Here is a 13,576-nt window from a genome sequence, read left to right as displayed (position 1 = left end):
CCCCTATGGGAAATCCCATTAATGGCTCAATTAAACCCCCCAAATCCTATTTGAAATTCAAATTAGGATTGAATTTTTCCCTCCACTCCTCTTAAAACTGAAATAATTTCAGTTTTAGTTCCCCTAATCCCCTCTTCCTACCGCCGGCTCTCCCATAACCTCTCCCTAATTGAAATTTTCAATTAATGCATTGATTACATTAATTGGAATTTCAAAATCCCTAATCCTTCCCTCCTAATTTCACAAAACTAAAATTAAATTTCAGTTTGTTCTCAACCAGCCCGCCCCTCCCCTTGTTCTACCGCCGGCTCCCTTCTCCCCTCTCCAAGCCGCCGCCCCACCCTCCCTCCTTGGGAGACCTTTCTTGCGGCGACCATCCGGATCCACTTGCTGAGTACGACAACAACGGAATGGTCAACATCCTCCGATCACAGTTCTTCGACGTCGGTTTTGACTTCGACGACACCGTCGAAGAATACTTGGACCGGATCTTGCCGACGCTAGTAGATTCCATCGACGAACACTTCTCCGTCTACACGTGGATTATCAAAGGTCGATCTACCGTGCCCCCTCCGCCTCCGAGATCCTTCCCCACGGCGACGTTCCTTGGTACCTCCATCTTAGTGGCAACCTCGATGCTAGTCTGGACAATCTTCCGCTGTTCAACCTAGTCTCCGTAGGAAAGAGAGTTAAAGGCCTCAAGGTGTGAACAACTCCGTATTAATTGCGGGATTTTATTTACTAGCCTTTGGTTTATGTTTTCCTTTGCGTTTGCTTAAGTGGTTTGGCTATCTTGTTGTAGTTTCTTTGCCTAGCAAGTTGAACATCGCGAATTTCTTGTAATCGACTTAACTTTGATACATGAATATATAATTCGTTGAGCTAGAATTTAATTCTCTTTTAATTCTTGTGTAACTCCATCCATGCATCACATCACTTTTAATGAGGAATAACACTTTACTAATACTTACTCTGAGGAAGAAACACCATTCCCCACCCTCCCAACAAACTACTACCATTCAAATTGAGCCTATGTCTGAATCATTTTCTACTCAGCTACTATAGATTTAAGTATGGAAAAATGATATCCATCCCTCAATCCACGCAACTTAATCAATCAAATCAATCCATCACTGAGTTTGCTATCGAAAATATTGAACTCGCAATTAAAAGAATTATAGATTAACCGTAGAAGAACTTTCATAGAACATCCTTACATACGTTTTATCATACAAAAATTTCTCATAATCACCAAATATTTATAACAAGCTTGCATGCTATTTATATCCCTATGATAGTTCCTGAAACATTAAATTGTGAGAATTAGAAGAATGCTATGAAAGAGGTAATTGAATCTCTTTAAGAAAATAAAATAGAAAAATTATTAAATTTATCTAAAAGAAAGAAACTAGTTGTATATGGTGAGTTTTGATTTTCAAAGATTACACTCAAATGTATAGGATCAGTTACTTCGAAACATTTGCTTCAGTTGTGAAAATAAAATACTATTTGAAGTCTTTTATCACTCATAACTGATATGGATCAGACAATTCACCAATTCAATGTTAAAAATGCCTTTTTATATGATGACCTAGAAGGGGAGTGTATATGAAAGTACACCTGGATTAGATCAACCGCAAAATAAATATAGCTAAAAAAGGTATTTTATGGATTGAAGCAATCTCTAAGTGTCAAGTTTAGAAGATTTATAAAGGTAATACTCAAGATAATATACAAATAAAGTTAAGATGATCATATATTATTCATAAAGCATGACTTGAGGTGGGTTTTTGACACTATTAGTTTATGTTAATGGCAATATCATGGTAATTATTGACTCGAAAGAAATGGAGAAGAAAATATTTCTCCAAAAATTTGAATTCAAAGAATTAGTCTAATTAAAATATTTTCTCGGCACTGAGGTTGTACAATCTCCTTGTGGAATCTTTATATCATAACATAATATATATTATACCTGTTGAAAGAAACTAAAAAGTCAGTATTCAAACTTGTTGAAAGCTCTATGAATTCAATCATAGATTTGGAGAAGCCTAAAAGATATAATAGTAGAAAAACTTTCTATCAAACTTGTGGGAAGACTTATCTACTTAGTATATGCTAGACTCAAAATTGCTTTCGTCATCAATATTGCCTAAATAATTGCATGTGAGGGAAATAAATGACATTCTATAATATTTGAAGGGAACTCCAGTCAAAGAAATTCTTTTTAAATAGGAGTATCCGGGTTTTGAAGCTTACAATACTACATATAGTATATGGGTTATATGATAGACTTGAGGTCAACCCCAGGCTATTAGACGTTCTTAGGAAGGCAATCTTGTGACTTGAAAAAGTAAAAAATTAAAATGTGGTAGCAAGATCTTGCTTAAAAGTCAAATTAGATTATTGGCACTAGGAATCCGCGAATTGCTATGAGTAAAAATTATCTTGGAAGATTTAAAGTTTGAACGCAAACGTTGGATGAAGCTTTATTGTGCTATTAAGTCAGCTATAAATATTACATAATTCTATGCAACATAACCGCACAATACATATTGAAATATGTAGATATTTTATGAAGGAGAAGTTTTACAACAGTCAACAGTCTAATTTATACTGTTCGTTAGCTTATATGGTCACTTTGTTGGCATGCACACCAAAGGGTTTTCAAGGATAGTCATCTTTTGCATTTCTTTTCTTCTATCACATTCATCGTGTTGAAGTTTTGGTGAAGGAACCTTTGACAATAATTTGATTATAGCTCTCCAAAACTGATTTGATCCGCGAAATGATCCTTACAATTGTTTTAAAGATGATCATTTGGAATCTTGCTGCAAACTGCGCAGTGAGTGCCCATTCCTACAAGAAATTATGACATGGTAAGTCCTGCTGTTCGTCTTCACAAGTAGCTTCACTCTCAACCATTTCTTCATTGATATCACATTGGAGTGCTCGATCTTGATCGGAATCACAATCTTCCTCCGACATTTCATCGCACAATCTGCTTTGTGCGAATTCGTGGGCGTCTCGATCGTATATGTTCCATCCTGTTTTGTCTAGATTGGAATTCTCGTGAGTCGGATTGGCCGAGTTCGACTGGGATTCATGTCCAACAATGCGATGACATCAACGTCTCGTAATAGGGTATCGGTCGCACTAGGAAAGGTGGCTGGATTGGCCTTGCACTGTGGTGATTAACGACTGAAATAGTGGGAAGCTGCTGAACGTGAGAGGTATTCGTAGGTTGTGATAAGCAACGGTGGGCCGCAAAAATTTTTCTAACTTTGTTTTAGCCCCAATGCCCCAAACGATCATTTAATTACTTTTTATAAAGCAAAACGTTGAAGAAGCCTTCCCAAACGGTCCCTTAGTCTTGGCTAGTTCATGGATCCAAGGGCTCTTTTCTGACCAAGCTTTTGTTATCATTTTATTGGTTCCCTGTTCTAGCTATTATAGTTATTCTATTATTGTTGTATTTCTGATTTTCACCCCTTAATTTCATACTTTTCCTACTTGAGAAGTTCATAGGATTGTATAAATTTAGCAAATATGGCGAAATAAAATACAACCAATTCTTCAATTCCTGCAAAGGCTAATGCTGATAATGTTATTTTTAATAAACAAACTCCTCTTGAAGATTTGGCATCTATCTAACATACAAAAAGCTAGTTGAATGATATGCTTTTTATGGGCATCCAAAAGTAGTACCCTGAATAAAACACCTTCTTTGTCAGAGTATGAGCATATAGTTATTCCAATTTTTTCGATACAACAACAACAACAACAACATCATCAAGCCTTTATCCCACTACGTGGGGTCAGCTACATGGACCCTTTTTCTCCCTTGTGTCATGTTAAGAGTAAATTTCTCGTTTAAATCTAATAAAAAAAAGTCATTTTTAATATTTTCTAAACAAGTCTTTTTAGGTTCACCTCTATCTTTCTTAACATACCAAATCTAATACATCTACTTTCGTAATCGGTCATCAAAAGGCTGTTGTTTTATGTGGCCAAACCATCGAAGGCAACCTTCACTAATCTTCCACTGGAGCTACTCCAACCTTTAGTTAAATTTATGGGAGTTTTTTATTGCACAATAATCCCAATGTATTCCTCCACTTCAACCATCCAATTTGAATTCTACTAATAGTATCCCCATCTATTTTATCATCACTCTGAACAATAAACCCAAGATATCTAAAACATGTACTGTTATTAATGATTTAATCGCCCAAAGTCACAAACCCCTCACTAGATTTATTACTGCTAAAATTACGCTCCATATATTCATTTTTATATTTACTCAAACGAAAACCTTAAGATTCTAAGTTTGACCTCCATAATTCAACTTTACCCCTCAACTCCCTCTCTAGCCTTTTCAACAAGAAGAATATCATCAGCCACAAAAACATACACCAGGATACAACCTCTTGCAAATGACTAGTGAGAACATCCAAGCAATAACAACATCAAGCCTTTGTCCCATTACGTTGGGTCGGCTACATGAATCATTTTTCGCCATTGTGTCCGGTTAAAAGTTAAATTCTCATTTAAATCTAATAAAGAAAGTCCATTTCTAATATTTTTTAACCAAGTCTTTTTAGGTCTACCTCTACCTTTCTTAACATAAGCCAAATCTAATATCTCAACTTTCATAACCGGGTCATCGGAAGGCCTCTGTTTAATGTGACCAAATCATCTAAGGCGACTCTCTCTAATCTTATCTTCCACTGGAGCTACTCCAACCTTTTCACGTATATGCTCATTTAGTATCCTATCTCTAAGGGTCAAGCTACTCATCCACCTAAGCATTATCATCTCTGCAACACTTAACATAGTATTATGCTTATCTTTTAATGGCCAACATTTGACACCATAAAGCATTGAGTCTCACCACCATCTTATAGAATTTTCCCTTAAGTTTGAGGGGGACTTTTCTATCGCACAATAAGCCCGATGCATTCCTCCACTTCAACTATCTAACTTGAATTCTGCTGATAATATACCCATCAATTGCACCATCACTTTGAACAATAGATCCAAGATATCTAAAACGTGTACTCTTATTAATGACTTGATCGCCCAAAGTCACAATCCCCTCACTAGGTCTATTACTACTAAAATTACTCTCTATATATTCAGTTTTAGATCTACTCAAATGAAAGTCCATAGACTCTAAGGTTGACCTCCATAATTCAAGTTTACCTTCAACTCCCTCTCTAGTCTTATCAACAAGAAGAATATCATCAACAAAAAACATACACCAAGGTACATCCTCTTGCAAATATCTAGTGAGAACATCCTTGACTAAAGCAAAAAGATATGGACTTAAGGTTGATCCTTGATGTAATCCAACCTAAAAAGGAAAATACTTGATCAAACATACATATCTTTAATGATTTAAATATAAACATTATTAACTCCTCTCTTTTCAAGGACTCTCCATAGCATTTCTCTTGGAACTTTATCATAATCTTTCTCTAAATCAATAAATATCATATGTACATCCTCCTTATTTTCTCTATATTTTTCCATCAGACCTCTCAATAAATGTATGGCTTCCATAGTAGACCTACCCGGCATGAATCCAAATTGATTTTGAGAAACATTAGTATCACGCTACAACCTACGCTCCATAACTCTCTCCCATAATTTTAAAGTATGACACATTAATTTAATTCATCTATAATTCACACAATCTTATGCATCACCTTTATTCTTAAAAATAAGTATCAACACACTCATTATTCACTCATTTGACATCTTTTTAGTCTTCAAAATAATATTAAAAAGTTTAGTAATTCAGGAAATTATTTCATCTCCTAAGCATTTGACACCGCTATTGGAATATCACCAATTCCAACAACCTTTCCACACTTCATTTTCTTTAAATGTTTTTATAACTTTTGATAAAAATAAAATATTTATTTTCATTTAGATTGCTAAGGTCACTAAAGTAAATCATATTCTCACAATCTTCATTAAATAGTTTAGCAAAATATCTCATCCATCTTTGATGAATATCATCTTCTAGTAAAAGCACTTTTTGGTCTTCATCCTTAATATATTTCACTTGAGCTAAATCCTTACTACTATCTCTTTGTTTGACTAATTTATACATATATCTTTTGCCCTCATTAGTATCTTAACTATTTTATAAATAATTAAAAGCTAAAATCTTTGCATCGCATATTGTTTTCTTAGACTCCTTATGAGTTTTTATATCTTACCTAATTTTCAGAATTTTTACATCAAAACCATTTTTTATAACAACTCTTCTTTTTTTTTTTTAATCTTTTCTTACATATTTTTATTCCGCCACCAACTATTTTTACTATTAAATGTTTTTCTTTGATACTCCAAGCATATCTTTTGCAACATTCTTAATATCATTAGCTATTTTTTTACATAATATTAGCTTCCTCATGCACAGATAAAATATTAAGATGTAGTATCTTATTATCAAAAATATTTTTATTAATATTCTTTAAATGCACCCATCTAATCCTAGAACAACGTTTTACTTTATTTTTTATTTTTTGCCCTTTAATCTTAAAATCCAAAACTTATAAGCGATGTTGGATACGTAAACTTTCACTCGGAATAACTTTACAATTTTTGCATTATAAACGATCTATTTTTCTTATAAGAAATGATCAATTTGAGTTTTATTATTTCCATTCTTAAGTGATAAGATGCTCATTTCTTTACTTAAATAAGATTTAGTAATTACAAAATCATAAGCAATAGAAAAATTTAGTATGGTCTTACCTGTTTATTAGTCGCTTTAAACCTATAGTCACTATGAATGTTTTTAAAATCAACAACCTCTCTACAAATATGTCCATTTAATTTGTCCAATAAAAACCTCTTTCTTCAAAAGACATCTTTTGTATTAATTCTTACAAGGCATTCCAAAATTTTAATTGTGAACACAGATCTAAACCTACTTGAGGAGCATAAGCTCTTATAATATTAATAATCTTTGCATCAACTACAATCTTTAAAGCTATAATTATATCTCCAATTCATTTAATTTTTATAATATTATCTTTCAAACTTTTATCTATAATCACATATACACTATTTATAGTATCACTTCTACCAGAATATCATAGTTTAAATCGTAAACTATCAATCGCCTTTGCCTTCTCTCCAACCTATTTATTTTCTTGAATGCATAGAATATTTATCTTCCTATGAATCATAATATATATTAATTCCATTAATTTGTCTATAGGGAAACCTATATTCTAAGTTTCTATCCTAATTTTAATTTCATTGACTAGCTTCTTTGCTTGCATTCGTCCATGATGTCGGAAACATTGCCTATTTAATAATGCACCTGGCCGTCGGTGCAACGGCTCTTGCAAATTTGTCACTATATTCAGGTTATACAAAGTGTCGCTTCTAATTTTCTTGATGATTCAGTAATATTTGATATCATTTTCTTAGTCTTAATGTTGCTGCCAGCTTCTAGTTTTAAGTTTTTGACATGCACACAAATCTTTTAAATCTCTAGATTTCTCTGAAGTCTGAACTCAACGATTGTACGTTATCTTCTTTTTATTCAACAGATGACGCCAAAGGAAGCATTCAGGATGCTTTCCCACAAGTTTCATGGTAAAGGCCCGGGAAAGACGAAGATAGAAAAGCGTATGAAGCAATATCTGGAAGATTTAAAGACAAAACAAATGAAAGCTTCTGACACACCATTATTAGCAATGGAAAAAATGAGAGAAGCTCAAGCTAGACTGAAGTCGCCTTACCTTGTACTCAGTGGTCATGTAAAGCCAGGGTAAAACTTTTTCTTTATTCCACCTTTGCCTTTTCTTAGTTATCTCTGTTTTTAGAAGTTATTAAATGAGAATTTTTGGTGAGAAATCATTTCGAAAGAGCATAATAAAGAATTATAATAGATTGAGTTCAAAGAGCAAAGTTAAATTAGTTCAATGATAATGCATAAATTGTGTTGGTACCAGTGTTAGAAATTTCCACAATGGAAGTGATTTTTGTGATTAAGTTATTTAGCTGAAGTTACAGAGAGCAAAAATATTTTTCGTTCACATTATTTTTATTGATATTGAACAATCATATTATCAGATACAATAATAATTGATTGGGTGTGAGCTCAAAAAAATAAAAATAATAAATAAAAAGGGTTTGTCAAATGTATGTGGAGGTTGTTAAGGATTTATATGAAGCAATGACTTACATCAACAGTTATAGAGTTGATCAAACAGTTCTCAATCCAAGGACCATTATATCAAAGATGAATATTAAGTTGACACCTTTACGTGTTGGTATTGAAGATGCTTGCAAAAGGTGTTCAATGCATGAAATGTTAGTGTAAACTTGGTTTAATTATATTTGATTGTTGAATAATGAAAATATAGATACTACAACAATAGCAACAACAACAACAACAATAACAAGCCTTTATCCCACTGTGGGGTCGGCTACGTGAATCATTTTTCTTCATTGTGTTTTGTTAAGAGTTAAATTCTCATCTATAAATAAATGTCATTTCTAATATTTTCTAACCAAGTCTTTTTAGATATATGTCTATCTTTTTTAACATAAGTCAAATCTAATACATCTACTTTCCTAACCGGGTCATCGAAAGGCCGCTGTTTTATGTGAGCTAACCATCTAAGGCGACTCTCTCTAATATTATCTTCCACTGGAGCTACTCCAACCTTTTCACGTATATGCTCATTTCATATACTGTCTCTAAGAGTAAAGCCACTCATCCACCTGAGCATCCTTATCTCTGCAACACTTAACTTAATATTATGCTTCTCTTTTAATGGCCAACATTCTGCACCATAAAACATTGCTGGTCTCATTACCATCTTATAGGATTTTTCCTTAAGTTTGCGAGGGACTTTTCTATCACACAACAAGCCCGTTGCATTCCTCCACATCAACCATCCAACTTGAATTCTACTAATAATATTCCCATCTATTTCACCATTACTCTGAACGATATACCCAAGATATCTAAAACGTTTACTCTTATTAATGACTTGGTCTTGCAAAGTCACAATCTCCCTACTATATCTATTATTATTAAAATTATAGTCTATATTTTCAATTTTAGATCTACTCAAATGAAAGAATTTAGACTCTAAGGTTGACCTCAATAATTCAAGTTTAGTTTCACTCCCTCTCTACTCTTATCAATAAGAAGAATATCATCAACAAAAAGCATACATCAGGGTACAATCTCTTGCAAATGTCTAGTGAGAACATCCATGACTAAAGCAAAAAGATATGGGCTTAAGGCTGATCCTTGATGTTATCCAACTGAAATTGGAAAATACTTGGTCAAACCACTTTATGTTTGAATACAAGTAACAACTTCTGCATACATATCCTCAATAACTTGAATATAAGCATTATTAATCCTTTTCTTATGTAGAACTCTCCATAACAATTCTCTTGAAACTTTATCATATACTTTCTCTAAATCAATAAAAATCATATGTAGATCCTCCTTATTCTCTCTATACTTCTCCATCAAACCTCTTAATAAATGTATAGCTTCCATAGTAGGCGTACCTCGCATGAATCCAAATTGATTTTGAGAAACATTAGTGCCACGCCGCAACCTATGTTTCATAACTCTCTCCCATAATTTTAAAGTATGACACATTAACTTAATTTCTCTATAATTCGCACAATATTGTGCATCACCATTGTTATTAAAAATAATAATCAACACACTCATTCTCTACTAATCTGACATCTTTTTAATCGTTAAAATAATATTTAGAAGTTTAGTAAGCCAAGAAATTTTATCTCCTAAACATTTTCACACCTCTATTAGAATATCATTTAGTCCAACAATTTTTTCACACTTCATTTTCTTTAATGCCTCTTTAACTTGGGTTTTACTAATATGTCGATAAAAACATGAATCTTTATTTTCATTTAGAATGCTATGGCCACTAAAGTCATTGAAAAGTTTAGCAAAATATTTCATCCATGATCCACCTTTGTTGAATATCATCTTATACTAAAAGCACTTTTTGATCTTCATCCTTAATACACTTCACTTTAACTAAATCCTTACTACTATCTCTTTATTTAACTAACTTATACAATTATCTTTTGCCCTCCTTAGTATCTAATATGTTTTATAAATCATTAAAAGTTAAAATCTTTCCATCGCGTATTACTTTCTTAGACTCCTTATAGGCCTCTTTATATCTTTCCTAATTATCAGAATTTTTACAGCTAAACCAATTTTTACAATAAATCTTATTATTTTTTATTTTTTTTGCACATTTTGATTCTACCGTCAACTATTTTTACTATTAATAGTTTTTTCCCTTTGATACTTCAAGCATATCTTTTGCAACATTCTTAATATCACAAGCTACTTTTTTTTACATAACATAAACTTCCTCATGTACGAATAAAATCTTAAGATGTAGAATCTTATTAGCAAAAAATATTTTTACTAATATTCTTTAAATGCCCCCATCTAATCCTAAAACAACGTTTACTTTATTTTTTATTTTTTCCCCTTCATCTTAAAGTTTAAAACTAATAAGCGATGTTGGATACATAAATTTTTACTTGGAATAACTTTACAATCTTTGCAATATAAATGATCTATTTTTCTTATAAGAAATGATCCATTTGAGTTTTATTATATACATTCTTAAGTGATTAGATGATCTTCTCTTTTCTTAAATAAGTATATTAGCAATTATAAAATTATAAGCAATAGAAAAATCTAATATGATCTTAATTACATTTATTAGTCACTCAAAACTCATATCCACCATGAATACTTTTAAAATCAACAACTTCTCTACCAACATGTCAATTTAAATTTTCTCTAATAAAAATCATTTTTTTTTCAAAATGCATCTTTTATATTAATTTTTCTAAGGAATTCAAAAAAATTAATTTTGAACACAGATCCAAACCTACTTGAAGAGCATGAGCCCTTATAATATTAATAATCTTTACATCAACAACAATCTTTGAAGCTATAATTCTATCTCCAATTCTATTAATTTTTACAACATTATCCTTCAAACTTTTATCTATAATCATACCTACACTATTTCTAGTATGACTTCTACCAGAATATCATAGTTTAAATCCTAAACTATAAATCTCCATAGCCTTCTCTCCAACTCATTTAGTTTCTTGGATGCATAGAATATTTATCTTCCTATGAATCATAATATCTATTAATTCCATTAATTTGTCTGTAAGGAAATCTATATTCTAAGTTCCCGATCATGATTTTAGTTTAATAGACTAGCTTCTTTGGCAACATCTATCAATGACGTGGGAAACCCTTGCCTATTTAACACTACATCGACGCCTGTTCAGTGACCCTTGCACTATACTTGTCGCTATATTCAGGTCATACAATGCGTTGCTTCCATGGATTGTCCTAGCATTAACACAATGTATTAAATGATTCATGTTATGATTATTCGACAAGTTTTATGTTGGTTGTCGACTACCTAATGCAACCCTCCATTTTTCTCATCTAGGACTTGGGACAATGTTAAATAATGAAAATATAGATAATGAGGTAGTTTTAGCGTTAAGGTTTTATAATTAAAGCTAGAAGTAACTTTGTAGTACATGCCATAAGAGAATATTCTGTAGACTTAAATTTGAGTTTTTATAATCTGACCAAATGTATTTTATGGTTGTGAGCACTGGTTGATAAAAAATCCCTAATAGTTTCCTTGAGGGTGCATGATTAAGAATGTTAAACTGGATTAGAATGTATTGTGAAATAATTTATATGAGAAGGAAAATAGGAGTGACAAATATTAAAGATGAAGTAATGCAAAAAATATTTTATTGTTTGGCCATGAATCCAAGAGCTCTAGCTGAAGCGGTATGTTCTCTGATTTCCAGGATTGGGCTCACTAGTTCGAGTTCAGCTTATGACATTCTTTAAATTGAATATTCATTAACTATTTACCAGAAATTTTTCTGTAATTGATTTTGTACCGTCATCATCTATACCTACCTTGTGGCTGCTTATCAGTAAGTAGACTTATGCTCTACTTTAGAGCAACTAGTGTGTTAAGGCTAATAATGATGATAATAATTTTCCAGAGTTCTTGACATCCGCTAATTTTCTCCATTCCTCTACTACAGCCAAACCAGTGATCCAAGAAGTGGTTTTGCTACAGTGGAGAAAGACAATCCGGGGAGCTTGACTCCAATGCTTGGGGACAAAAAGGTCTGTATTCCGTTATCACTGCAATTTGATTGCATTTGTATGTGCATGGTAGGATTTTTTTCACCAACAAACTTGTTGGCCCAGTTAATGCGATCATGGGACTGTCATTTTTTAAGAGATTGCTGCGAATTCAAAGAATTTGACTTCATCTTGATCCTTATAGTTAGTGTTAAAATTCTTTCGAATAGCTCCTATTCCTTTGACCAATTTCTATCTTCGCAAATCATGAAAGAACCTTGCTTATTTTAAATGAACAACTTAACGGGATCAAAATGGCGTTCCTTTATTCCTGATGTACGGTCTTTATGGAATTGCAAGCTGTTGTTTGCCTTCTTGCGATGTGATGACTTACGAAATACCAAATAGCAGGTTTAGGATTGAATTCTTTGATCATGATTATCATTGATGTGCCTTTTCCTATATAAAGTGAAAAAAGAAAATTTTAATGGAAGCTACGCCATTTATGTATTTCACAGGTTGAGCATTTCCTTGGTATAAGGAGCAAGCCTGACTCTGACATGGGCCCTCCACCACCAAAGAAACCAAAGATATAAATCCTTAGACTACTGAAGCAATTCCCTGCAGCAAGAGCATTTGATGTAGCTGTCTCAAACATAATATCTCGGCTAGTTGGTGCATGCTATCTAATACAGGTTCCGTTCTGACTTACCATTTTGAAGCACAAGAGGCAAATTTGTTATGCTTGCTAGTTTGAAGCCAATATTGCCTATTTATTTACGATGTGGTCAGATTCCTTGTCAAAAAGTTCCTGTAGCTTTTGTTCCTGGGGAGGATTGGCAATTATCAGGCGAAAGTTCATATTCTCTAACGCTCTCAACTTATTATAGCAGCTGCAGCACCATTATCACTGTGCTATTTTCTTTTTTTATTGTTTATTTCTATGATGATTTGCTTTTTTACTCCAGGGAATAGTTATTGTAATTGTATGGCTTGAGGATTGTGTGGGCAATACGCACGTCAACATGATATTTTGATGGATGATAACATGTAATTAATGTTTTGATGATAAAAATGTGATCTGCTTGTGAGGAGATTGATTAGCTTAATTCACCTGTTGCTTATATATGAACAATTATCCAAGGCTACTACTGGTATGTGCTGCAGATTCAAACAAGGTTTACTATCGCAGACAGGCAAGTTTTAGAAGTGAGGTTTGAGGCCAGTTTTGTTTTTTTTAATTAATGGCAATAAGAATAACAATATATACAATATAATAATATTACAACTATTATTAAGAATTGGGAAACCCAGGCTATGAACGCATTAGAATTTTTGTTTGGTGACTGATTGATTGTCCTTTGGTGCCTTTTTTTTATCCTGTAA

General features: G+C 32.7%; 1 protein-coding gene across 4 annotated transcripts in view; it reads left to right on the top strand.

Moving 5' to 3' along the window:
* Positions 1 to 13,299, top strand: part of LOC110102744 (SART-1 family protein DOT2) — a 75,727-nt gene extending 62,428 nt beyond the window's left edge. For 2 of the 4 annotated variants that reach the window (XM_020831202.2, XM_020831204.2), the window contains exons 11-13: positions 7,578 to 7,798; positions 12,148 to 12,232; positions 12,709 to 13,299. In XM_020831202.2, coding sequence (XP_020686861.1) covers positions 7,578 to 7,798; positions 12,148 to 12,232; positions 12,709 to 12,786 — 384 coding nt within the window. In that variant the 3' untranslated portion in view covers positions 12,787 to 13,299. The remainder of the gene's footprint in view (positions 1 to 7,577; positions 7,799 to 12,147; positions 12,233 to 12,708) is intronic. The other 2 variants (XR_002303867.2, XR_002303868.2) reach the window with 2 other exon arrangements.
* Positions 13,300 to 13,576: the final 277 nt, after the last annotated feature.

The sequence above is a fragment of the Dendrobium catenatum genome, unplaced genomic scaffold (assembly GCF_001605985.2).
Source record: "Dendrobium catenatum unplaced genomic scaffold, ASM160598v2 fragScaff_scaffold_1557, whole genome shotgun sequence".
NCBI classification, from domain to species: Eukaryota; Viridiplantae; Streptophyta; class Magnoliopsida; order Asparagales; family Orchidaceae; genus Dendrobium; species Dendrobium catenatum.
Note: the sequence above shows the minus strand (reverse complement) of the source record. Positions and strands in the feature narration are given on the sequence as shown.